Source organism: Mchenga conophoros, linkage group LG9, assembly GCF_057382185.1.
Source record: "Mchenga conophoros isolate Kocher_MC1m ecotype Shallow Benthic linkage group LG9, M_conophoros_male_GT1.1, whole genome shotgun sequence".
NCBI classification, from domain to species: Eukaryota; Metazoa; Chordata; class Actinopteri; order Cichliformes; family Cichlidae; genus Mchenga; species Mchenga conophoros.
In genome coordinates this window covers 8787729-8812603 of record NC_140534.1, presented here as the reverse complement: position 1 = coordinate 8812603, position 24875 = coordinate 8787729, and the positions used below count along the sequence as shown (strand labels likewise).

The following is a 24875-nucleotide window of genomic DNA, read 5'->3' as shown; positions in this document are numbered from 1 at the left end:
AAGACTAGAATTCTTCATTCCTCTGTCATTAAGCCTGTCCGTGGTGTTGCAACAAGCTCAGTCCCCCCTCGCGGCACGTACAAATCATCTCAGTGCGCAGTCAGATGCATAGTAATCAATTCATTATTTATTTCATTATCATCCCCTGACTGCAGTTTGAGGCAGACAGTTTTATTATTCATGACAGCCCGGCCTTTGATTCCTGGGCATTTTCTTTTGCTCTGCTTTGCCTCTTCTTTGCCGAACATAATCCAGATTTGTCATCCATTTTAATACTGCCTCATTCTGATGCATGGAAAGGAGGAGGGCGAGATGCTGGAGTCTGTGCGCTCTCCGCTGGGTAATTAGATTGGTGTGGTGGGTACAGCATTGAGTGCTGGGTTAGCCAGGTCATTAATCAGCCCCTTTGGTCTACACGGAGATGGACAGATGTCCTTTGAGGAGGTTTACAGGGGAGGGAAGAGGGAGGAAAGGAAGGAACAATAATCCCTCAAAACAGGTCTTTCTTTTTTCATGCTTGAAAATTTTAGGCTTACAAATCTACATCAAGGTAGAAAGAGATTTGTACGAATTACCCTGCTGCGCGACGTGTGTCTTTTTCAGATGCTTAGCAGTGGGGTTCCCTGGAGCAGGTTGAGGTATTAAAAAAATAATAAATGAGGATACACCACAAGTTTTCACACAGCACCAGTGAGGAAATGTCCGCATCTGTACAACACATTTAACTCTGAAGGGGAGGTATAGTCTATGGATTGGTGTAATGGTTCCTCGGGGAGCGTGATTAGGGAAATTGCTGAGAAGCTCACATAGTGTACAATGGCTTTGTCAAGGATGTCAGAGGAAGGATCTGATGGCCACCAAGAGTCAGTAAAGCATCTGAAGGACTCAATAAAAGACACTCCAAGACTGAATCTCTGTGAGACGGCTGCCATTGATTGCACATACACACAACATGAATAATTTAGACTGTCTTGGAGAGAACCCAACTGTCAATACCTGAAAGCCTCTTTATTGAGCATCTCATAATGGCAATATACAGTACACGCTATCCCATACAGCTGGGGCTTTTATTTTTTATTTTTTTATGCTCATGAGCTTGAGCTTGTCTCCATATCTATAATTTAGCTGGAACGGATCCTGCCATTATCTTCAATCTTCTTGTCAGGATGCATTATCCCTGACTACTTTGTCAGTATTTATGTATTTTTTATGTGTCTCTGATAAGCTAAATTGTTTAATCATAAATGGAGATAATGAGTCCCTTTACTCTTGTCATGCGTGCTTTAATCTCACCTTTGTTGCAGACATCAAAGGTTCAGAAGCATATCGGTGTTTTGTTGACACAATATGCCTCTTTATCTCCCACATGCAATATTAATCTCATGGTAAAGTCAACCGTTTGCGGGGGATATTGTCACAGGTTTAAGTTGCAATTTGAAACACGGGGGGGGGGGGGGCACAGCCCTTCCTGGGTGTATTTGCCCAGGCAAAGCCATACAGCAAACTGTGCTTTGAATCTGAGGCCAGATAAACCTTCACCAATCAAACACTTGCAGAGAGCCTTGATAATGGTGCAATTCCTTCCACCAATCAGATAAGAATGAACGCTAAATCCATGTGGTCTGCCCACAGGCTGTATATAATAAATGGACAAAGGCATGGTTATGTCAGATTAGATTGTAAAGTCTCACTTTGAAGCCTCAAGTTAACATTATGGGCAACTGCTTCTAGTTCGTTTGTTTATTTTCTTTTACAGCCAGAACTAACCATATATGCTAATGCTAGTAAGAAAAAGATTTCATAGACATCATATGTGTATGACACAGACATAATTTCCCACTAATAAGTGCTAAATTACAATACTATACTTTCCGTTCCTAAGAGTTGAGCTTGCTAATTTTATAGAAAATGCTCCAAAAATCACCAATACCCCAAAAAGCATTCAGGCTTATCTTTACCTGACGGCTATGCTAACACGGGGAGCCATAACCAACAGCTGGTCAACTATGTGGTGCAGACCATCCAAGAGGTTCGTGCATCAGTTTTAGTGAGTCAAATTCTTGTGTCTTACTCATTTGTTAATTTGCGCTGATGGGCAGATGTGCAAACTGTGGATGCTAGCTTTAGCCGATAATTTATTAATCTACTCGCTTATCCAAATGTTGCTATTTCTGGTTTGGAAAGGCCAATATGTCATCTGCAGAAAAGCTAACACTTGAAAATGAGGAGTCCAGAAACCACTGCATGATGTCATAATGTCTATATCGTTAGTTTTAGCTAAATACTGTGGCGTTGGCTTTTTTTTTTTAGCTCTCTTGCAGCTTGGATCTGACACACCCTATTTTCCATCATCTAAAAATGTTCTCTAAACCCTAGATCAATGATTTGTGAAAATGTCTCCTTCATTGCTATTGTCTGCTTCTTTACCTCAGCCTCTGTTTGGGCTTACTTCCCATACCAAGTGATAAGTAATTAGAATATGGACTAGTAATTAACAGCAGATTCTCAGTTGATGAAGTCTAGTGAGAGCCAAGGAGCGGAGGCTGGCATGCAGCTGCTGGTGAGATCATCATCGTGCCTTACAAATGGAAACAATGGATGCTGTCTGTGCCTCGCTCCTTCTAGGCCTTGCGCTCAATTGGAAAATCAATGAGAGAATAGAGACTCACACTCGACTGGAGCGGCCCAAAAGTCAGACTAGAAATCGAAACATGAGGGATAGCATGATGTAATTAAATGAAACAGTGCTGCATAAGTACTCTGAGACAAAACCTCAGCTCAACCATAATCAGCTTCATTTTCAGTGCCTGAAAGTCCCGTAGCCGGTCATCATCTCCAAGCGATCACGTGCAGCTGCGTATCCTGAGATCAGATCATGCAGCCACTTCCAGACGTGACATACCTTCAGGTCTGCCATGCTTCCCATCCCTATCACTGTTTCTGGGTTTCATAATCATTACTCAGCACGTTAGTCATGTGTGTGGCATGGCTGGGAATGACCCTGGAGTTAGTGTGATAATGATGATTCACAAAGGAAAAACTTGAAGCCAGACTGTTATCCTCCCTCTCCAATCACGCAACAGTGCATATGTTTAAGCTCACCCCCACCTCACGCATGACAAACCAGGCAACCTTTAACTTAACTATCGCTGTCATCCAGCCTGTACATCCCTCTTTGTCAAGAAAACAGATGATCAGCGCATGGGAAGACCTGCATAATTCAGTGCCACCAAAGAGGTGCCGTGGTGCTAAAAATAAACTGTAATCCTGTCAGGTGAACACTGTGATAAATGGAAGTTCGTGAGAGGAGCTCATAGGTCCCGGAGCATTTGAGTAATACAATTTTAATGAAAGAACAAATTAATTACAGTTTCCAGGTAATTGAGCTATTCCTACAAAGCTCCTGCTACACCAAAAGTGACTGTGGAAGAAATTAGTGAAGAGATTGCCAAAAGCTGGTTTAGAAATACTGCATCTGGGAATGGAAGCGTGTCTCTTTAGCTTCGTGGCGAGGTATCTTTGCGAATGTCAGCTTCACCGAAATGTCAGCCTCCTCTCATTACCATACAAAGAAGATTGTAATCAGATTTTGTATGCAAAAAAAAAAAAGAAAGTGACTCGAGACTCTCCGCCTGCTTCATCACTTCTGACTATACTACCCTTTGAGATCCATAAAGCATGTCCAGGGGTTGTTTCCTTGACCGGGGCTTCTAACTGTGTCTACCAGCTGCTCGTTGACTTTGGAACTCAGAGGAGCTCTCCTTTCTCTCTCACCCTGGGCATTTCTCTTGTTGTTGTTTTTTGGTGAGGGAAAACGAATAAACTTGTTCCCTAGAGGCCTTGGTTATTCAGTCAGCAGCCCACACAGATAGGAAGCTATTCCCCCCCCCCTGTTGGGCAAGCAGAGAAATGGATTTCAAAGAAAAGTACTTCTTCTCGCAGAGTACGGATTGCTCTATGCAACTCCTTGGCAACTCAATTATAAGCCAATCAAGCAGCGAGAGATAGAGCTTTTGAGTCTTTGCCGTTTCTTTAAAGCTCCCCCCCCCCCCTCCCCGCCAACTCTCACACACACACCCCTCCTTCCCTCCCAGGCCTTATAAACCACGTCTTCTTTCTACACCTACATAAAACTGACAAGGCTTTAGCCTCGAAATACATATCATGTGGCCTTGCTGCACATCTGAGTCATGCAGAGACAATACACCTAATGATCACGCCTACAGCTCCTACTGCCAATGAGGTATAATTAGAAAACTTCAAACTGAGCCACACTTGCGCAAACAGATACAGAAATACAACGTCTATCTGAACACATGCAGTGCATCCGAAAAGTCTTCACAGCGCTTCACTTGTTCTTCACATGGATTAAATTCATCTTTTTTGTAAGAATTTCCCAATACTTTTTTCACTTCGTGATTATGAGGCATTGTGTGTAGAATTTTGAGGTGAGAAATTGAATTTAAGGCTGTAACATGACAAAATGTGAAGCAAGTGAATATTTTCCACACCCACAAACTTACACACCAAATCAGATGTAATCAAATCAGACCATCCAGACGCCTTCTGTTGATTTCAGTGTGTCGGCCTGATTGCATTCACACCAGGCTTTAACTGGCTGATGTTACAAGCCCGAGCCCACGACTGATTCTCTTTCTGCCTTTCTGCTTCCATTACATTGCGGAACCACCGGAGCTGCGCGCACTGGCATTTGTGGGGCATAGGGCTTTTGACTCATCAGTTTGCCTCATAACAGGAAGGGAGAAAACATCTCAGGCGCACGCACACTCAGAGAGAAAGTCACACATATTCTGGACTGTGCCGGAGCAGGAAAAACTCGTGGGAGACAAGGACACACTGAAGCCTTGCCCACATATCAGCCTGCCACTGCTTTATGGAAAGATTGTGGGTGATTTCTTACCCCGCCTGGCATGTTTATGGCTCAGGTTGTGTGTCCCACCAGATATGAGTTACTGTGCACCGGCATGTCCCAGAATGTGTGTTGTCATTTATCTATAGGTGGGCTCGAATCCAAACACTTATGCAAGGGGAAAGAATAACAATATGGCAAATGCGCAGCAGATACAAGCTTTCGTTCTGTTTGATCAGCAGAGTCTGGAAACGCAGAGCCTCCCTTTAGGCCTGCGATTAGGAGTCATAATTCACACCTTCCTCGCAGTCATTACATCACCCATTAGACATGACTCAGCCTTTCATCTGCAGATGACAAACGGCTTATCATCTGTGAGTGATCTATTTACCCAAGCTCCGCTGTGCACTCACTTTCTAAATGTTGGCTATCGGTTTATGTATATAGGTCAGCAAGTTCTGTCCTGTGCTCTGGGCTAAAAGGAGTCCCACTAGTAATCATTATCTGGGCCTGTTTGTTTTCACTGCGGTCTCTGCGGCGTAGGATGGACTCTGCTTTGCATCCAAGCGCCCTGGCAGCCCGCCTTCTCTCCATGACCCGTGCAACCCTGTCTGTTAGCGCAGCCTCAGCACCGTTCTTCTGCTTCTAACAAGCAGCCATTAATAAATCATGCTTTGCTCATTACCCAGGCCCTGTTATCAGGCTGTGTCTGTGAAATTGATCTAGTCTGTGCACTTCTTCGCGGGAGACTCTGCACTCGTGTCCCTCACATCTTGCGAGGCATCGCTGTCAGCCACTTGTCCCTCCCCTCCTAACCTTCTCCTCGCCCTTCACCTCTCCTCTTTCCCTTTTTTTTTTTTTTTTTTTTACCTCAATTCCACTGTTGGACTTACTTTCATTACAGCATTACAGCGATTTGGTTATGCCCACCACTGTGATAGTTTGTAGGAGTTTAAAACAAATGAGCGTAAGGTGATTAAAGTATGTAAAACTGGGAAGCGAGATTGCACAATCACGAACGCTCATTTTTACCCACCGACAAAACGTCTCTGCTAATCAGAAATATTTTGGCACGCACATGTCCTGAGATTGTCTGAGTCTGAGCACCCACGAGTGTTCCCAATTAGCCCCGCCACTCATTTCGTTCCCAGAGGCTCTTCTCCTCCATTAAACTTAATGAGATCCATTCAGAGAAAACAACCCCAAGGCCAAGTCTTCCTATTAGAGCATTTTCAGTGAAGCCTTTACAGTAAACTGCTTTGCTATTGGTCCAGGCTGAAAATATGTCAGACTGGCCATTTGAATGCAGATGTTAAAGACCTGCCTTGGCTAATGCACTAAACGCCAGCACAGACCCAGCTTCCTCCATCCACTACTGGCACATGCAGCCGTTTTAGCCAGCAGAGAGGAAGTAAGTTCCTCTGTTATTAAATGGGAACTGGCTGAAGCTGACAGGATTTGATTTTGTTTCTATTTGCAGACCAAAAGAAATCAGGGGGACTTACTGTAAAAGCCCCTTGAGCCTGTAGACAGGAACAAAAGTATTCTGTCTCCGTATTTGACTGTCTTTTTTGTTAGTCTTCATCCATCCACATCCTTTGGGCGGCCAGGACAGAGTGAGAGAATAGCAGAGTGGAACCTCATTTATTGCTCCCATCTGTTTATGTCTTTATATTTCTGGAGCGGGATTGACCGGCATTCTGTGGCATGCAGATATTCCTTCCCTGCTCTTCGCTCTGAATCATTAAGGGAAGCACACTACTGTATATAATGTTGGCAGGCAAAGTAGGTAGATTCTGTGTGGCTTTAGTCTCAGCAGAGCTGGAGCCCTGCTAAGATAACCCTGGCTCTGATTGCCTAAAAAATGCACACGCTAAAGTCTGCTCACACTCCCATAAAGGATTTGACTGTTGTCGCACATGCTCAAGCCGACTATCTCCTCTGAGTCGATGCAGTAATCTGCTCGAGAGTCTGGTCGCCATCCGTCGGGGCTCGAGCCCATCTCACGTCAACATCAAAGGCTTCGTCTTTCCCCGTGATCTTGGAAATCTGTTCCACCAACGCCCAAGCTTCTTGCATTTCTCTTGTTTTTCAGGGGGGGGGGGGTTTAAACGGTGTCCGCACGCAATACCATTACTCCTCATTACCGTCAGCTCAGCCTGTCAAAAGACGGTGTTAGTGCTTGTTAAAATTAAGCACGCTACTTTTACACCGAGGGCTTGGGATTCTTTGAAAGTTTTGCAGGTCGACACCACACCCACTCTTTTTCTTTGCCTCTGCTGTGGATGATGGGATGATAGGTGAGGTCCAAGGAGCCTCTGCAGTGGTCAGAGCGAGCTCATTTATTATTGCTGGTGGCTGAAAAATTATACCTTTATCCCGCTGGTAAACGAATCAACGGGATCAAAGCAAGTTTTGAAGGCCGTTCCTGCCGCAGACACAGAAGCCGCGGGGACATATATATATATGTAAGGACGAGGATTCTGTCTTTCCTGGCAGTGATAGTGATGGTTTTAAACAGGCATGATGGCTGGCAGACACAGACTGCGCTCCCTTTTCCAGGTCTGATGGAAACCAGCCCCACTTTCTGTCCAGCATCATCTCTGAGTGCAGCACCCATGCACTGAGCAAAATATACGTACACACAGACATTCACTCCTCCACCTCTCTGACCCTGCTACCTCTGGCTGTCTCCTTGTGAAAATATAATAGCCCTGCAGTAATGTACTGCAGTTCATGATTACTTTATAAAGCCCTGCATATTTTAAAGACACATCATTTGATATTCAGTCTGTATCTTTCTTTCCCGCTCACAGGTTCTGATGATGTGATTGCAGACCCTGTTTTATTCACTTCTATCCAATGAGCTCTCGCGTCCCTTCGCCGGAAATTAAGTTGTCATCCTGTCTGCTTCATTAATGCGAATATCATTTTATTGCTGTTTATTAAATTCCAGGTAGCTGCTGATGAGGCTATGACCGGAGGTGAATCAGATAGCGGGGACTCATTTTTAACTCTCCAACTTGTCTTGTGTATTATTAATATAGGCTGTGCGCTGAAAGCCGTCTTTACAAAAGTTGTCAGGCAAAGAGCTTTACATTGTAGCACTTTTTGCCCAGGCTAATCAGCGAAACACTAAAGGAGAAAGTAAAGTGATGGGCAAACTCACTGTAAACTTGTCTCTCCTCTCTTCACCCTTTTCAGGTGGACCTTGGGTTCCTGCGGTTCGTCTCGGCCATCGGCACCCAGGGCGCCATTTCCCAGGAGACCCAGAGGGTTTACTTTGTCAAGTCCTACAAAGTGGATGTCAGCTCTAATGGAGAGGACTGGATCACTTTGAAAGAAGGCTCCAAACAGAAGGTATATTCCTCAAGAATTAAAAGTTTATTTTGAGCCACGAGTGGTGTACCGGCACCACCTCTGTGTTATGAACTATTTTTGCAGTGAAAAAGCTTTATTTATTCAGATAAATGAACAGAACCCAGAGCAGTTCAGGCACCAGTGATCACAATGTGAGATTGATCAGTTCAGATGCAGCATGAAAGAAGGAGCCGAGGTGAAGGAGGTTTATGGTCAGCTTCCACAACTGCTGCAACTATGCCCTCGTTAAAGAAGCTTTAATAGCGTGTCCTACAGGCTGGGATTACAACTAAGCTTGACTCCATGACCTGTCTGAACTAATGTTGTGCTCACTTTCTGATAGTGTTTCTAGATGCTTTGGCTGTAGCTCTTCATAAGACTGTTTTGGAAGAAACTAAATCATCAAAATAGCTGACGTTCACTCCTCCTTGACCAGTGACTGTGTCATGAAAAACCACCCATGCACATGTGCTACACTTGGAATATCCCGTCCAAACAGCACATCTAGCTGATTTAAATTGCGGTCTTTTCAAAGTTGCTTACGAACTCAACTAAAGGGGAAATACCGGGCTGTATGTACTTAAACCACATTCTCCCAACATGTAATTATACACTTTAAATCAGTAGGGTAATATACCCACTCTCCGTGTAAGCGCATGACATTTACAGCAAAAACGACGGCAATAAAGTCCCTGCAAGGAGGACCGTGCTGGAATGTTGCCTCTGTTTTATGTCAGGGACCTGTCAATTTTTCATTTAAGAAGCAGGGAAAAACAAAGACTTGACAGACCAGAGATAAAGAGGAGCGGGAGCGATGGTTGTCGTGTTTGAGCAGCTGGCAGAGAGGGACAAGAAAAGGAAGGAAGAGAGGGATAGTATGCTTGACCGGAGTGAGACAGGCGATGACCACTGATTGCAGATCAGCCTGTCAAACAGGTTTTTGTCCATCTGGAAGCCTCTCTGTGGGTGTCCAGAGGGCAAGGGAAATACCACAATTTCCAATCAAGAGTGTGAGGCTACCACTCATATCAAGAAGTTTTCAAAGGCAACAGAGCATCCAAGCACGATTGTTTGTGCTGCTGTGTACATGTCCCCCAAGCCCTCTCCAAAGTTCACTGTCACTTCTATAAAGTGGCAGCTTAAAGGTACCGTGGTAAACTCAGCCTGCGTTTTCCAGGCTCTAAAGTGCTTTTGTGCAGAGGGGCACCATTTGGTACATGCTGAGACTGCAGTTTGGCATCTTAGCGCAGCTCCGGAAAAAGCCACTTTACAGTTAGCGAGTGGAGACTCAGCATGACTTTTGAGAGAGTGGAAGGTTTTCTTACAGGTTCCCCTTAGTGATGTCCCTGTACTCAAGGAGTGCATGGCAAGCAGTTGGACACAGCTGCATGAACTACTCTTAGTTTTTTACTTTAGAGTTGATTAGCCAAACTACCAAACTTACTGCCTTTCTATCTCTTTTCCATCCTGCTTACTTCAGCTGGGTTCCTCTTTGCCTCATTGCCGCTAAGTCACGGAGGTCAGGAGGTCATGTGGTCACTGCTGTGATTCAATTACCCGGAATGAACTGTGACGGACTGCGGGAAGTTGTTTGGCTGGGTGGCCAGCCTACTCATATGATGCTAGTAAACTGTCAACAGACCTAAGGGGGGGACAGTGACGTCTGTGACCTTTCAACAAGACACTGCAGTAAAACCTCCAACTGATCAGGAAACAGAGGACAGTGAAAGAGCATCTTGAGCCAATCTGGTATATCTCATCTCAGGTTTCATAGTCACATTACCCAGCCTGTGGGGGCTGCTACATATGGAGAAAGAGGAAACATTTAAACCATCTCATTAAAAAAGTGGCCATAAAGCTTGCCTTCCAATGCTACATCTTGTGTAAACTTAATGCAGATGAAGGCCGATCTCTGAGCTCCAGTGAATTCCGTCTCCGTCTCGTAGAAATTCTGCATCTCAGCAGCTCAGCATATTCTATTGATAACTTACTTCCCTCCTGCATCTTTCACAGGTTTTCCAAGGCAACACCAACCCAACTGACGTTGCCAAGACGAAGCTTCCCAAGCCCACGCTGACGCGCTTCGTTCGGATACGTCCCGTTACCTGGGAAACAGGCATCGCACTGCGCTTCGAGGTGTACGGCTGTAAGATATCAGGTTGGTTGCTGCTGAGATCACATACACATTCATACAGTGACTCCATATTCCATTTTCATACGCCTAATCAGCTTACACCACAGACTCTAGTCAGAATTTCTGCTCTCTTGCGGCAACCTAGTTGATATTTCCCATCCAGGCCTCACTGGTGCAAACACCTCCCTCCTTATCTGCTTCCTTTAAGGCTAAAGCAAGCTGTTGCATAATAGAGAAGTGGTGCATGAAGGAGGATTGCCTATTTATGTCTCCCCATGTTTAGATGTACCTCATCCAATATATATGAAGCCAACAGCTTGCAGGCAGAGTGAGCTGAAGCCGGGTGGGCTCTGTTTGGGCCCATCCCTCCTGCAGATCTTTCCTCAGCCTCCTCTTTAGTCTGGCTTTGCTTTTAAAGCTTTGATTTTGTTTGTCTCATCTTTGCCTTTTTTTTTTTGTTGATGTTATTTTAATGTGTGGTATGTGCATGTGTGTGCGGCTCCCTTTCGTATGGTTTTTAGCACATCTGCCTGACTCTCTGCGGGATTATGAACATGTGTATTGAATTCTAATTAGCACTTGGATGTGTGTTTTGTTCCCCTGCACTTACAAATGAAGTGGACAGGGACAAAATATATGAAAGTAAGCCTCTTGTATTTTTTCCAATGTTGTGAGCGCCCAGGATTAAAATTAGGGGTGGAATTATTTGCAGCCAGCTAAATGTGAGCCGGTCGAGTGTTGTTTTTAAAAAAAAACTTTTAATGGAGCTTTGTAGCTCTCTGGTACATATGCAGAGCACTGTGGGTACAGCAGGGTTACAGATGGGGCGTGCGTTTTGGGGCGCACGACCAGACCGCTGCGCAGAGCATAAACACATCACAGGATCGAAGTCACCACAGGGCCTCGGGAATGACGTCAGCACCCCTGGGTGCTCTGAAGACACTGCCAGCTTCACTGCATGCTAGCAGAGAACGAGAAGCTCTGAGGCTCTTGAGGGCTGCATAAACTCAGTGACTCACTCCGTTCTACACTTAGTTACAAATCCTTGATACAAGATCTTGAGTAACTAGTGCTTTTAAAGTGCTCTTAAAGTTCATCGCCGCTTTTCTCACCAATAAAGGACTTTTCAAATCTGCATTTTTTCCAAGTTTTCCCCTTCCAGTTTTTCTTTAAAGCCATAACTTAGGCATCACAGGAGAGGAGGAGTAAAATCCCAGAATGCGGCAAGATGTTCTCCCTTAAATCATCATGGTCGCGTGCCGATCTAAACAGCTACTCATTAATGAACAAGATCCGCCACCCTGTTGTTAGTAAATATGCCGCGGTGTATAAATATCACTGATAAACCACCGATGCTCCACCCAAACCCTGTGCATGGCCCACATAGCCGCGTATCACCTTGTGCTTGCTCCCCTGGGTGTGCCGCTGCGTGCATGGCATCGCAGCTGAAGTCAATTAACAGCTCCAGATGACCCAGGCACTCGGGCAGAGCGTCTAAGCTCAGATCAGTGTCTCTCACACGCACTATCACACATGTGTACCTTTCTCTGTATCCTCCCACTTCAAAGGGGGTTCAGTATGCCTTTGCTCTGCCAGGGCCCAGCTCACTGATCGCTCTCAAACAGATTCTGGCCAAAGATGAAAGAAAGTGGGAGAAAAATAAAACAGTCGAGGAGCATTCGCACAGCCAGCATTTGTTACATGAGCTCCAATTTGGACCTTTTCGAGAATGCGGGAGCAGAGATTTGTCCCACGGGTTCTCACAGGAGCCGGTTTAGATAACTGGAGACAGAGAAAAAGAGAGAGAAAGACAAGTCTGAACGGGGCCTTGTTTTCTCCAAGTTTTCGCTGACTTTTCCCAGATGCAGCTACGCTATTGATTCCTGCTGCGGTACAGTGCACGCTCTGTCTCATACAGACACAGAAGATGTAATAATGCTGGGATTTATCCCTCCGTGGGAGCCAGATAGTAAATATATTATTGCTTAGCACAGGTCTCTGACTCAGTGTCTTGGGATTAAGTGCTGGAGGAAAGATAGGACGAGACACACAGGAAGATTTAAGCCCAATAAAAGCTGCTAATACAAGTGTCAGACTTCGAGTGGCAGCTCGTGGAAAAGTTTTGTGGACTCCTGTGGATTCTTTCTAGCTATGCAAAGAAGAATTTCTGAAGTATATAATATTTACTGCAGTCTCTCTATCGCGCTGCAGTTCAACCTTCTGTTTGGGTGGGGCAGCCAATTAAAGGACATATAGCTTTAAGTAAAGGTGACCTCTCACTTTAAGAGAGAGGAGAGCTAAAATGGCTTGTTTCAGACATAATGTGGACTGAGGCCCAGCAAACATTGGGATTATTTTTAATTATGAATCATGCAAAGTTACTCTAGTAGAGAATGTAAATGCAAAGCTGGAAGAGAGTGTAATCACTCTCCTTTACAGTGTTTACAGCATAAGTAAGTTGCTGTGCATGACTTTTACAACATCTCAAAAAGACAATCCCGTCTTGGGTTCAGAACTATTGTGTCCTTATCAATCACTCGCATGGTACAAAATTACTTCACAGATTTCACAAAACATTTGATAAAAGAATATGAACATAATTATGTCTATCTACAGATAAAGCATAACTTTCTCCTTAGGTCAGTTCATACAGCTAAAAATTACAGTAATCCTAAATTCAGAGCAGCCCACCAGTGTGACAGAGCTTTAAAAACTTATTATCTGAGACAAATTTGTTTTTATTTTCACATGTAGTGTTAGAGTTTGCTGGGTTTTGACTGTTGTTGCTGGGTTTTGACTGTTCTAACCAGAAATTTCTACATCCATGTACAGTCAATAAGTTTTCATTGGAATTATATCTGGCCACCTTTCGTGTAATATCAAGGCAAAAACATGAAAATGGACAAAAAAAAGTTTAAGGTTAAAGCATTCAGATGGTTCTACAAGCAGTAGCGACGAATTGGTGCCCTTCGACTTCATTATACAAGGGGATGTCACTGGAAACAAGGCTTGAGAAAAGAAAATGAAAAAAAAACCCAGCTTTCTCTCTTTTAAACAAACTGGAGATGGAATCAAAGATCATAAAATATACAAAAAGTTAAGCTAGAGATGATCACAGAGGTAGAATAAAAAAAATAATACAATGAAAGAGGAGAAAAAAGTTTGGAACTTTGGACAGGAAACAACAAGGTGTTCAAAGATGCAGCCCCACAGATGTTAACAGCTGCGGAGCAGAAGGTAGATGAGTGCAGCAGCAGCAGCAGATAAAACACAAAGAGAATGTGTTTTTGTGTGTATATGAGTCTATAGAGGGAGGGGCAGAGAGATGAAAAGAAAAACTGCTCCCAGAATGCAGGAGATGGAAACACCAACAGAGAGGAGGGTTTTAATTGGCTGCCTGGAGACAACCGCTTCAGGCAGAAGAATTAGTATGCATGAGATCTGCAGGCAGAGAGACACAGAGAAAGAGAATAGAGGCAGAGATCACAGTAACATCACAACGAGTTTGGGGAATAGTTGTCCTCACTTTGACTTTGACTATCCATGACGATGCCCCTGTATGAACTCAAATTCACTGAAGCAGAGCCGTGGCAAGCCTGATGCTGAACCTCAAGCCTTTGGATGCAGATCGCATGTTTTATTTTTCCATCTATCCGCTCTCTAGGTTTTCTTTTGTTTGTGTCAAAAAGCTAAGCACCTTTTGCTTTCCCATTTGCCTTTCAGAGTACCCGTGTTCAGGCATGCTGGGCATGGTATCAGGCTTGATTAATGACAACCAGATCACCGCGTCCTCCCATACAGACCGGAGCTGGGTACCAGAGAATGCTCGCTTGCTAACAAGTAGGACAGGATGGACCCTGCTGCCCCAGCCACAGCCCTTCACTAACGAGTGGCTGCAGGTGGATCTCGGCGAGGAGAAGCTAGTGAGGGGCTTGATCATCCAGGGAGGGAAGCACCGAGAAAACAAGGTGTTCATGAAGAAGTTCCGCCTGGGCTACAGCAACAATGGCTCGGACTGGAGGATGGTGCTCGACACCAGTGGAAACAGGCCGAAGGTGGGTTTTTCTCTCTTACCTTGCACAGTGCCCAACAATACTTGGGTATGTGTTCAGTTCTGCTATCAAATCAGAAGATTAGTCTTAATCAAAGCTCTCTTGTATCATTTTTCAATTCATGCACCCAGGATTTTTTTTTTCAAGAGCAAGGATTGGAATTGACGTTTTGATTTAACAGAGGTTTTACCTTCAGCACTGTGGAAAATGATTTGAATACCAACTTCTAAAAATGTCTCTTAGACACGTCAGAGCATCGATTGTGATTATGACGCATTTAGTCAATTTTCACCCGACTACGCGCCGGGCAGTTGTGAGTCATTGAACAGTCATTGTGAGTCAATTTTAGGAGTGCTTTGAATCACATTAGGATAAGCATCTTGAGTCTCTCAGAGTCCTTCCCCCTGTTCTCTCCTCCTGCTTTGTATTCTGCATGACACACACACACCGTTCAACCCTTTCAATGGATAGTGAAACCTCTCCAGAGAGGAAGGAGGGGTGAAAGGGAGTCAGAGGGATGAGAGAGGAAAGAACGGGCAACAGTCGAGAAGTGACCAGAGATTTATCTCCCAGTGGCACTGCCTTGCGCTGAAGGCATACTTGCCAACACTTTGCTCGATGCATGCACACACTTACACACAAAGTATGTAAGTGTGTGCATACTCGCGGATGCAGGCACACACACCTCCGAGAAGAGCTGCAACAGCTCGTCCCCAATTACAAGTGTCCCTGACAGGGCATAAATCTGATCCAGATGGGCTGATGGTTGATTTATGAAGGGAGTGAGGAGGATCCATATCCCGGCTGTCCTAGTTAGTGTCCTTTCTCCTCTTGCCTAAGAGTTTCCCAGCATCTAAGGCTCACCAGGCGTCTTCACGTGATCAAACCCATTAATCCGCTTCCGTCATTCCTCTCTCTCTTTCTTGGCTTGCTTCTCCCACACTGCCTCCTCTTTTCCTTCGTTTATACCTTCCCACATGGAGGACCGGAGAAAGAGTTAAAGGAGCAGAAAGTTACCCTTGTCAGAGGTGTGAGTCATGCTGTCTTTGCCACTGGACTCCTGTGTCACTCACCTAGTCTGTGCTTTGGATATCAGCAAGATTACACATCTGGTCAGCTTATTTATTTATTTTACTTTTCATCTGTCCACCTACCCAAAACAACCAACCCTCTGTATCCATTTTCAGAACGTAGGAGTAATTTTGCTGTAGGGTACCTGCATTTGGGGGGCTGTAGCAGTCAATACTAATCTTTATCACTCTTGCCCTTTTCCCTGCCAGATATTTGAAGGCAACAGCAATTATGACACTCCTGAACTGAGGACCGTGGAGCCTCTGCTGACCCGTTTTGTCAGGATTTACCCAGAGAGGGCCACTCCTGCTGGGATGGGCCTGCGGCTGGAGCTGCTGGGCTGCGAGATTGAAGGTAAAGCTCAAAAACATGTAGGACTTTCAATAAAATCGATTGCATTGTGTGTCCTCTGTCTAAAATGCTCCTTTCTGTTTTGATGCACAAAACTATAAAAGAAATAGAGTAGTATTTCTATTGACGCTGGTGACATTTCCACCCGTGGTGCTCATTTCTCCACCAGCAACAATTATGTGTTTACCAGTGGTGGCAAAGTTACTCCCCCAGAGTGAAACCTTTCTTCAAGCAGTTGACATTTTCAGCTATAGTGATGTTTTTAGTCACGAAAATGACATTTTCACTCCCGTAGTTGACGCCAAGACTGTCTTCGATTGTGTTTCATTTTCTCCCCGTGATGATAACCTTAGTGGGCACACCTAGACCTCTCAGACTACATGCTCACATCTGACGTGTGTTGACTCACACGCAGGTGAGCAGTCTATCATCCTAGCTAATGGCATGGCTGTGAGGAGCTAGCGCGTCATGTCTTTGCCACAGTCCTGTTTATTTAAAGACGTGCATGAGCGCTCCCTATGTCGAGCCCACAGCTGTCCAGCTCCTGCTCTTTATCCTTACAAGGGATAGTTGTCTTGTCTCCCTGTAACATCAAAGCTGCCCCCAATAGCTAGCCACTTCTACAGGGGATCAAATGAAAGCCCACCTGGCCCACTAGGATTATTGCATCCTGGCCCTCATCGCACTCTTCCCAACCTCGGCACGTCTTTCTTCTTTCAAAGGACTGCGCCCACTTTGCTATCTTTAAAATTACCATTATTTTTTTCCAGCTCTTTATCTGCCTCTCTCAAAGCTGATGTAGCACAAAAAACGCTCAGCAATATAAGCACACGGAGCATCCTAGCCCTAAGTGGATTTGCATATTGGATTTCAGGGAGGCCCATTCTCTTGTAAGCCTCATGGACTCCCACCGGGAGCTTTAGTCAGATGATAATGCTTGTTTTCGCTGTTAATGCCAAATACACACAAACTCGCACAGATTTATGCACACAGACCAACCGCAATCACCTTGCCAAACATGTGGTTACAGTAAACTGTACACAGTCGGGTGAGTGCACAGGCAGGTGCATCTCCTAGTGTGTACAAATGTGTTTGTGTGTGTATGTGTGTAGCAAGTCGTAGCAGGAGGCCGAAATCCTCATTTCTATGAGAGGCTCCCCTGACGCAGCGCTGACCCCATCCCTGACCTTCCCCACCCTGAATCTGACAGGAGCTGATCTGCCTCATATTTCATCTAGCAGAGAGAGCGAGCAAGAGCATTGGCTCACACACATGCACAAACACACTCAATCGCTCTCACGCACAACTACAGATATTGTACACATTTTTCAAGATGCTTGCCCCTGTCTGTCTTCGCCTCCCTTTTGTCGCCTCTCTCCTCATTCCTTCTCCTCGGCCTGCACTGAGGAAGCCAGTTTAATCCTCAGACAGTGCAAACACTTATGAAAGGTTTGGACTACAGGAAGTGTTTTGTAGCTCCTATAACTATTGGAGGAAATACACTTTTTTGTGCGGCCATACAGTGCAGGAAGAAGGACTATCAAAAGTTCTTGGAACCCTTTGATAGCGTTTCAAAGCTGCATACAAACTGGAAGGAATTTGTGGTGACATAGTGACCAGAGACCAGAGGCTGTAGTCGGGACCCACAATAAACTTTCAAGCAAGTGAAACTACCAAAGACAGTGAAGAATACTGTTGATTTACAGAGAGTCACCAAGGCAACCTGAGCCTGAAATACCAGCAAGAGACAAGCTGGCAGTTTCAAACTGATGCGCAATGAGCAAATCGTTTCCAGTGCTCCTACTTCAGGGTTTGGACTCTCCAAGCACAGGAAGTGATGTCAGTGACATGAATGAATGTGGGTTAGTTTAGATGTAAGCATACTTCGTTGCAGATACTGGCTGATATAAATTTAAAATCATCCAACAATATATGTCATGTCAGCTGTGTAGGGAAGAGCTGTAAAGTTGAAACAAAGCATGTAAAAACAGAACAACGGTGAAGTCCAAGCTTTTTTAAGACTATGTGTGACGGGGGGAAAATGCAACACAATGTTCGCTCGTCAAAGCAAAACTGTCCTCCCACATTTCCTCTCACCTTGAGCTTCTCCACACAGTGAAGCAGTGACTGATGAGAAGAAAGTAAAAAATCCCCAAAGCTCTGTGTGTGTAAAAACTTGTCCTGACAAATGGCTATTTTGTCTGCGCCACACAGTTATACCCTGCTTTTACAACTCTGTTGTAATCCTGACACTTACAACACAACAAACACACGCTCAGTCTTGTTTTGTTTGCAGATGTTTCTTTGTCAGCTGCTAGCTTGCTATCACACCATTAGCGGCCCTACAGAAGTGGGAAAGCATATAAAAAAGACCTTAGAAGACATGTAGTTGTTGGGGAAGTTCCTCAGTGTGCAGATACCCTCAAGGAGTCCTGAGAAATATTGGGTCTGAAATCTCCAAAAGGCACACCGCTGTGTGGCACTGGACCATGGAGCGGATTTTGGGCCTTTCCCACATCCAAGTGAAGCAGGGCCATAATGATAGACTGGAATGGCCCTGCTTATATCCAGTCCCAAGTCCTGTTACTCCACCTTCTAGTTTCAAAGCCCGAGCTCCCACACATTTTCTGGCCTCGATGAAGGCTTCTTCGACACGGCGTGTGTCCACAGGGGATGGCATTGTTGGAGTGGGGCCCCGGCGCTGTTACCATAGCTGTCTTCGAATCCCATGTCCCTGCTCTCATTAAAATCATCAGTTCGCAGCGGGTTGCTATGAATGTTTCCTTTCCCAACTGGGCACGGTGTCCAGGCATCTGTCTTCCTGTCCCTGCCATTGGGGGTTTTGACTCTTCTCAGTGTTCCCGTTTAATGCATTCTTTACATACCCTGTTGCATTCATTAGAAGAGATCATTAAATACAGCCAAGACACAAGGACTGCATGAGGTCTGTGCCATTGGTTCACACTCTTTCTCATGTCAGGGCCATAATGATAGACTGGAATGGCCCTGCTTATATCCAGTCCCAAGTCCTGTTACTCCACCTTCTAGTTTCAAAGCCTTACGCACCATGTATTCGCTTCAGCTCTATTTATACACCCACACCTCCACAGCTTGATGAAAGGATGGATACTAATAGCTCAGTTCTACACTAACGCTCAGCATGGAACTGTGAGCACAGCAATCGAGCTTACAGAAATATATTTCACTGTTTCTTCTTCTTTTCTTTCCTTTTCTGTTTTTGTTTAAACTATATGCTTAAAATCGTAGGCTTGAAAAGAAGGATTTCAGACAATTAACAAAAAGAAATGCGATGCTATTCAATAGATACTGGCCTTAAAAACAAAGGAAAACACTGTAACCTTTTTTTTTTTAAGTAGTCGAAAAATCCCTTAAGCTAAAATCAGTGCACTTTCCATGTTTAACCTGTAATCTAACCTGTATTGTTTCCTCTCTCTCCCTCTCCAGCTCCTACACTCCCGCCAACCACCGCAATCCCGAGCACCACCCCGTCTGACGAGTGTGATGACGACCAGGCGAGCTGCCACAGTGGCACAGGTGATGACTACGACGTGACAGGTGCTAACATCGCCTTCATGAGACTGCGACCAGCCCCTTCCCCTAAACCCTCCCTTCCCTAATTTCCCCTTGCTTTTGCTGTGGCTGGCGCTCGATCGTCTCCCTCGATTCTGCGCCATCACAGCTTCTGTAGCATCGCTGCCGCAGTCAGATTTTGATACCAAACCCAGTCTTCCATGTACTGTACCCTGCACACTGGCAAGCATGCATGCACCCTCGTGTGTCCTGGCAGCCACACAACTCTAATTTGCTGCGCCCCCGTTGCTACCACCTCCTCCTCTTCAGTCTACCACTTCTTACCTTAAGCTCTGAGCGCTCACCAGAAAGCATTGTTGCATTTGCACCTGAAATCAATTCACCCACATCTGTTCTCTATCATTTCATCTCTCACTTGCTTTTTGCTCTGGCTCCCCCCCCCCCTCTACTCACTCCTAGCTTACTTTTCCTTCTAACCAGTCAACTATCTCAGCCTGCACCCCCCATTAACCAGCAGTCTCCAATGATGAGCATGGCACCGTCTCAGTCATGTGTATTGTATAAGTTCTTCCTGCTAGGAATACCAGAAAAAAGGCATTCATAAGAAAGAAGCCAGAGACAAGGCATGCGTTGATACGCCAAGTTTAGTTAGCATGGGTACTTATTTAAAATGAAACTTAGCTCATTGCAAACCTAGGCTAACTGTGCTAACATTCTGTATTGTGACAGGTGGTAACATGATGCCAGAGAGCACTACTGCTGAAATGGATACCATCCCAGGTGAGCAAAAGATACCATATATACATATTTTTTAAGGTCAGTGCTTTCAAAGTTTGCACATCAGAGCGATGAAACATACAGCGGGGCAAATGTTTAACTGCTCATGGTTTGTTCTGAATTAATTTCATGAATTCATCAAGAGACACACCTGAGATAATGATTGCCAGCCTCTCTCCTCTGATGTGTGTCTGTTATTAAAGCTGATGATATGGCCCTGAGAGGCTCCCACTGACAGGGTAAAGGGAGGCTACATGATGCAAGGCTAGCCGATGATTAGCACTGGTGCTCTGCTGCTGCCTTCTCAGCATAATCACTAATCACCAGGCTGACACCGACACACACACAGAGTGCGCACAGACCTGTAAAAGCCAGATGCAAATGACTGGAGGAAGTTAGGTGCACTTTGGGGCCCACATGCATGGACAGACACACATAGCCAGTGTCTCCTACAGCGGGCTGATGAGGCAGCAGTCAAGAAGCAGTGCCCCAGCCTGACCTTGGCTAATGGGCCGTAGGCTCCACCCAACCCCCTTTCTCTCAGTCAGCTGGCTCTGCGGTCTGTCTTCGATTTGGGGCACGAGCGATATTATTAGAGTAGCTCTAAGATGCAAATGTGTGTATGCATTTATGCACATTTTTGTGTGTGTATGTCTGTATGAGTCTAATGAAGTACAGGTAAACGCCTATCTATTTGACTTTTCATCTCAAGACTCTCAAACCATGCATGTTAATAAGCTGTGTGTGTGTGTCCATGTGAATGTGTGTGTGTGTCATGCACCATGCATCTCAGGGGATATAGTTTCCACTCACATTCATGGAGAAATAAATATATATACATACATAATGGCCAAGTGAGTCACAGGCTCCTCATAATGGAAAAAAAAGCCAAAGTCGTTTTAATTGGGAATGAAGTTTCTATGGGGAAAATGGTGGCTTGGACCCTGAAATGTGGTTGATATGTGATGGGAATTCCATCCTTTGTGTTTAATGGGTAAGTTTAATGGGTAAATTGCCTGCAGAAGTTAGTTAAATCCTTCCCATTTTTTAAGGGAATATTAGCTCATAGATTCTGTCATTCAGAGAGTGGTATCTCTAAAGGCATTTCATGTTGGAGAATAAAGCTATGGCTGGCCTCCCAAACATCTCGTTTCCCCAGTGTTCCTTGAAGTCTTTCTTTATCTAATTTGGAAAACACTAAAGCCCGAGCTCCCACACATTTTCTGGCCTCGATGAAGGCTTCTTCGACACGGCGTGTGTCCACAGGGGATGGCATTGTTGGAGTGGGGCCCCGGCGCTGTTACCATAGCTGTCTTCGAATCCCATGTCCCTGCTCTCATTAAAATCGTCAGTTCGCAGCGGGTTGCTATGAATGTTTCCTTTCCCAACTGGGCACGGTGTCCAGGCATCTGTCTTCCTGTCCCTGCCATTGGGGGTTTTGACTCTTCTCAGTGTTCCCGTTTAATGCATTCTTTACATACCCTGTTGCATTCATTAGAAGAGATCATTAAATACAGCCAAGACACAAGGACTGCATGAGGTCTGTGCCATTGGTTCACACTCTTTCTCATGTCAGAACTGTAATTTACCTTTTGTCCGACTCCTGCTTCTCCTTCATGAGTTAGCTGCTTGTATCACCCCCACCTGTAGGACTGTAGGCTTATGTCCCACAGTTATCTGCTGCCCTCTAGTGGTCTGTTCCAGAGCAGAATAAGAGAAGGAAGCTCCAAAGTGTAGCCTGTAGTTATACCATGACAGGCCCTGCGGTCATTGTTCGGATAGAGCCCAGGGCTACAGGCAGCTTCTCCTTTTGTAATAAGCAGAATGATTAAGGTTTTTTTTCTCCTGTGACACATGATCTTGATCTTTCTTCACACAGCTTTTCTCTGGTTTGCCTGCGACTTTGGCCGAGCCAATGATCCGTCCTTCTGCAGCTGGACATCGGAGGACACGGGATCTAGGTGGCAGATCCAGTCCAGCGGCACACCTACCCTCAACATCGGACCCAACATGGACCACACAGGTAAGTACCTCAGATGATAGACTCACAACATCTGACACAGTACATGTGGCATTTTACCTCTGTGTTGCTGATACAAGGGCTTTACATTACAGGTGAACCGGGGAATTTCATCTACACCTTAGCAACCAGCCCCCAAGAGACAGAGGTGGCTCGACTCGTCAGCCCCGTGGTCAGCTCCCCGGACTCGGACCTCTGTGTGTCATTCTGGTACCACATGTTTGGGCCACACATCGGCACACTACACATCAAGCAGCGCAAGCAAACGGAGAAGGGACCTGCAGATGTCCTACTGTGGACAGTCAGCGGCCACCAAGGCAACCGCTGGAGGGAAGGTCGTGTCCTCGTGCCACGCACCAACAAGCCTTATCAGGTAACTGACCCACCTTTTAATTTACCTGTGCTTTTTGTGTGTGTGCTGTCACTCTAGAGGCTCACTTATTTTTTTTGCCAAGGTGGTGATCGAAAGTCTAGTGGAGAGAAAGAGCTGGGGAGATATTGCTGTGGATGACATTAAGGTTCTCGATGGGATCACACTGCTAGACTGTAAAGGTGAAGCTTTGTGCATAGTTTCAGTGACTTCCTTCAGTTTTTGAACTAAAACAGCACTTTGGCACACAGCTCTGACTGCATTTTGTCATTTAGCTCTGCTTTTAATATGAATTTCTCTTTAAAGATCCCGACGTGCCCACTGAGCCAATATTGCCGGAGGATATTAATGAAATCAGTAAGTCCTTTCACACATCAGGTTTGTTGTGCATTCTAACCTTTTATAGTTTATTTTCTCACTTTTCTTTTTCTCTTCTGCTCCTTGCTTCCTCTCTAGTTCCGGAAAACACAGAATATCCAGACTTTGTGGATAACAACCAGATCCCTGAAGGCAGCATGCTAAAGACGCTTGACCCCATCCTGATCACCATCATCGCCATGTCTGCCCTCGGGGTCTTCCTGGGGGCCATCTGCGGCGTGGTCTTGTACTGCGCCTGCTCACACGGAGGCATGTCGGACAGGAACTTGTCAGCTCTGGAGAACTACAACTTTGAGCTCGTGGACGGCGTCAAGCTAAAGAAAGACAAACTCAACGTACAGAGCTCGTACTCGGAGGCGTGATTCAGGACAGAGTGCATTCATGTGACTGTGTGCGATGGGCCGGGCTCTCGCACGAGACTGTCTGCAGGCATATAATCCCGCCTGTCTGCAAGCAGACGGGCTGCCGATGCCCTCGAATCTCTGGACGAGGGACAGGTTCAGGAACCAACAGGAGGTCTGGACTGATCCATGCTTTTCTCAGGAGCTGCAGTTAAAAAAAAAAACAGAGCCTACCAGTAAAGGGGGAGGGACACTGTGTACAAATAAAATACAGGAAAAAAAATATGTACAGATGATATTTTAATTTTCTATTTTGATTTTCATTCATTTTTACAATCGGATGCTGGTGTTGAGACCAATTTATTAATGATGTTTAAAGTATTTATCGTTTTCTGGAAAAAAAAAAAGAAACGTCTTTTTATTATTACCATCAGTTGGTAACGGCTGTTTTCACCTTTTAGAAAGAGACGTATTGACATCCTAAGTGAACCATATCCGGTAAAAACTGTAGATTCGCCCCATGGCGTGGCAAACAGAGTGTGCCGTGAGACATGTACCCTTTCCCCCCCTTTGACCCCTATCACTCTAAAGTAAGGGTCCCATTCATGGCAATGTATGGTTCTGACAGTGCCTTTAATACGTTTTTGTTGGAATCCTCTGTTGATATCGGTGTTTTTTACTGTACTTGGCTTAAGCTATAATGACAGGAAACAGGGGCACATGACCTTAGAAATACCTGCAAAACAGGACAAGAGTTTATCACAGGTTTTTTTTGTTGTTGTATTTGTTTGTTTGTTTTCTGTCCAAAACAAAAACACACACACTGTAAATAAGTTTTAATATATTTTATTGTCCTTTTTTTAAAGAAAGTAAAAAGGAAAAGGAAAAAAAAAGCTACAGTATCCCTTTTGTCATGGGTTTTTGCGTGTGCGTGTGTGTAAATACAATCTCCTGGACTGTTTCGTGGAAGGTGCAGTGTTTCATTTTCAGTCGCTCAGCTGAGCATGATTCGCCCGCTCGCTGACGCTCCAGCGATTTCAATGTGCATTCAAGCCATCTGTCACCGAAACATCCACTTGTCAAAAAGAGCCCCAAGGATGAATGAATCGAGAGGTAGCAAACGCACAAAAACAAAACAAAAAAAAGAGATGAGCTCTCAGCACTCTTCTTCTTCTGATCACTCATGACCACGCCATATCTCTGCTGTGAGCTGAACTGGTCACTGTGATGTTTTCCAGAACTTTAAACACACTCGTGACAATTTCAGAGGAGGTGGTAAAATATATCAAATATTTGGCAAAAACAAACAAACACCAATCCTCGTTGCTTTGCTTTATCTAAATCCCTTACTGTCTTGTCACTGTGGATTGTTCACCCAGGCAGTGCTATCTGGACAATGCAGCTTGAATGCACTTTGTTTTGCGAGCCCCTCGTGGTAGAAACCTGTAAAAAAGAGGGGTTAACACACTAACTGACGAATGGTGCTATCAGTAATTTAGCCAGACACATGTGTCTCATGATGAAAAAAATTTTTTAAATAAAAAAGCCCAGTTTGTATTGTCCACATGCTGTAGTGTAGCTCAAGCGCCCCGACCTCCT

At 45.0% G+C, this 24875-nt stretch overlaps 1 protein-coding gene across 3 annotated transcripts in view; it reads left to right on the top strand.

Annotated features, from left to right (window-relative positions):
• Positions 1-24178, top strand: part of nrp1a (neuropilin 1a) — an 82772-nt gene extending 58594 nt beyond the window's left edge. For 2 of the 3 annotated variants that reach the window (XM_085286307.1, XM_085286309.1), the window contains 11 exons: positions 8075-8230; positions 10244-10388; positions 14088-14419; positions 15697-15841; positions 19304-19414; positions 20120-20170; positions 22047-22190; positions 22283-22560; positions 22643-22739; positions 22864-22914; positions 23014-24178. In XM_085286307.1, the coding sequence (XP_085142433.1) occupies positions 8075-8230; positions 10244-10388; positions 14088-14419; positions 15697-15841; positions 19304-19414; positions 20120-20170; positions 22047-22190; positions 22283-22560; positions 22643-22739; positions 22864-22914; positions 23014-23297 (1794 nt within the window). In that variant the 3' untranslated portion in view covers positions 23298-24178. The remainder of the gene's footprint in view (positions 1-8074; positions 8231-10243; positions 10389-14087; positions 14420-15696; positions 15842-19303; positions 19415-20119; positions 20171-22046; positions 22191-22282; positions 22561-22642; positions 22740-22863; positions 22915-23013) is intronic. The other variant, XM_085286308.1, reaches the window with a different exon arrangement.
• The last annotated feature ends 697 nt before the right edge of the window (positions 24179-24875 follow it).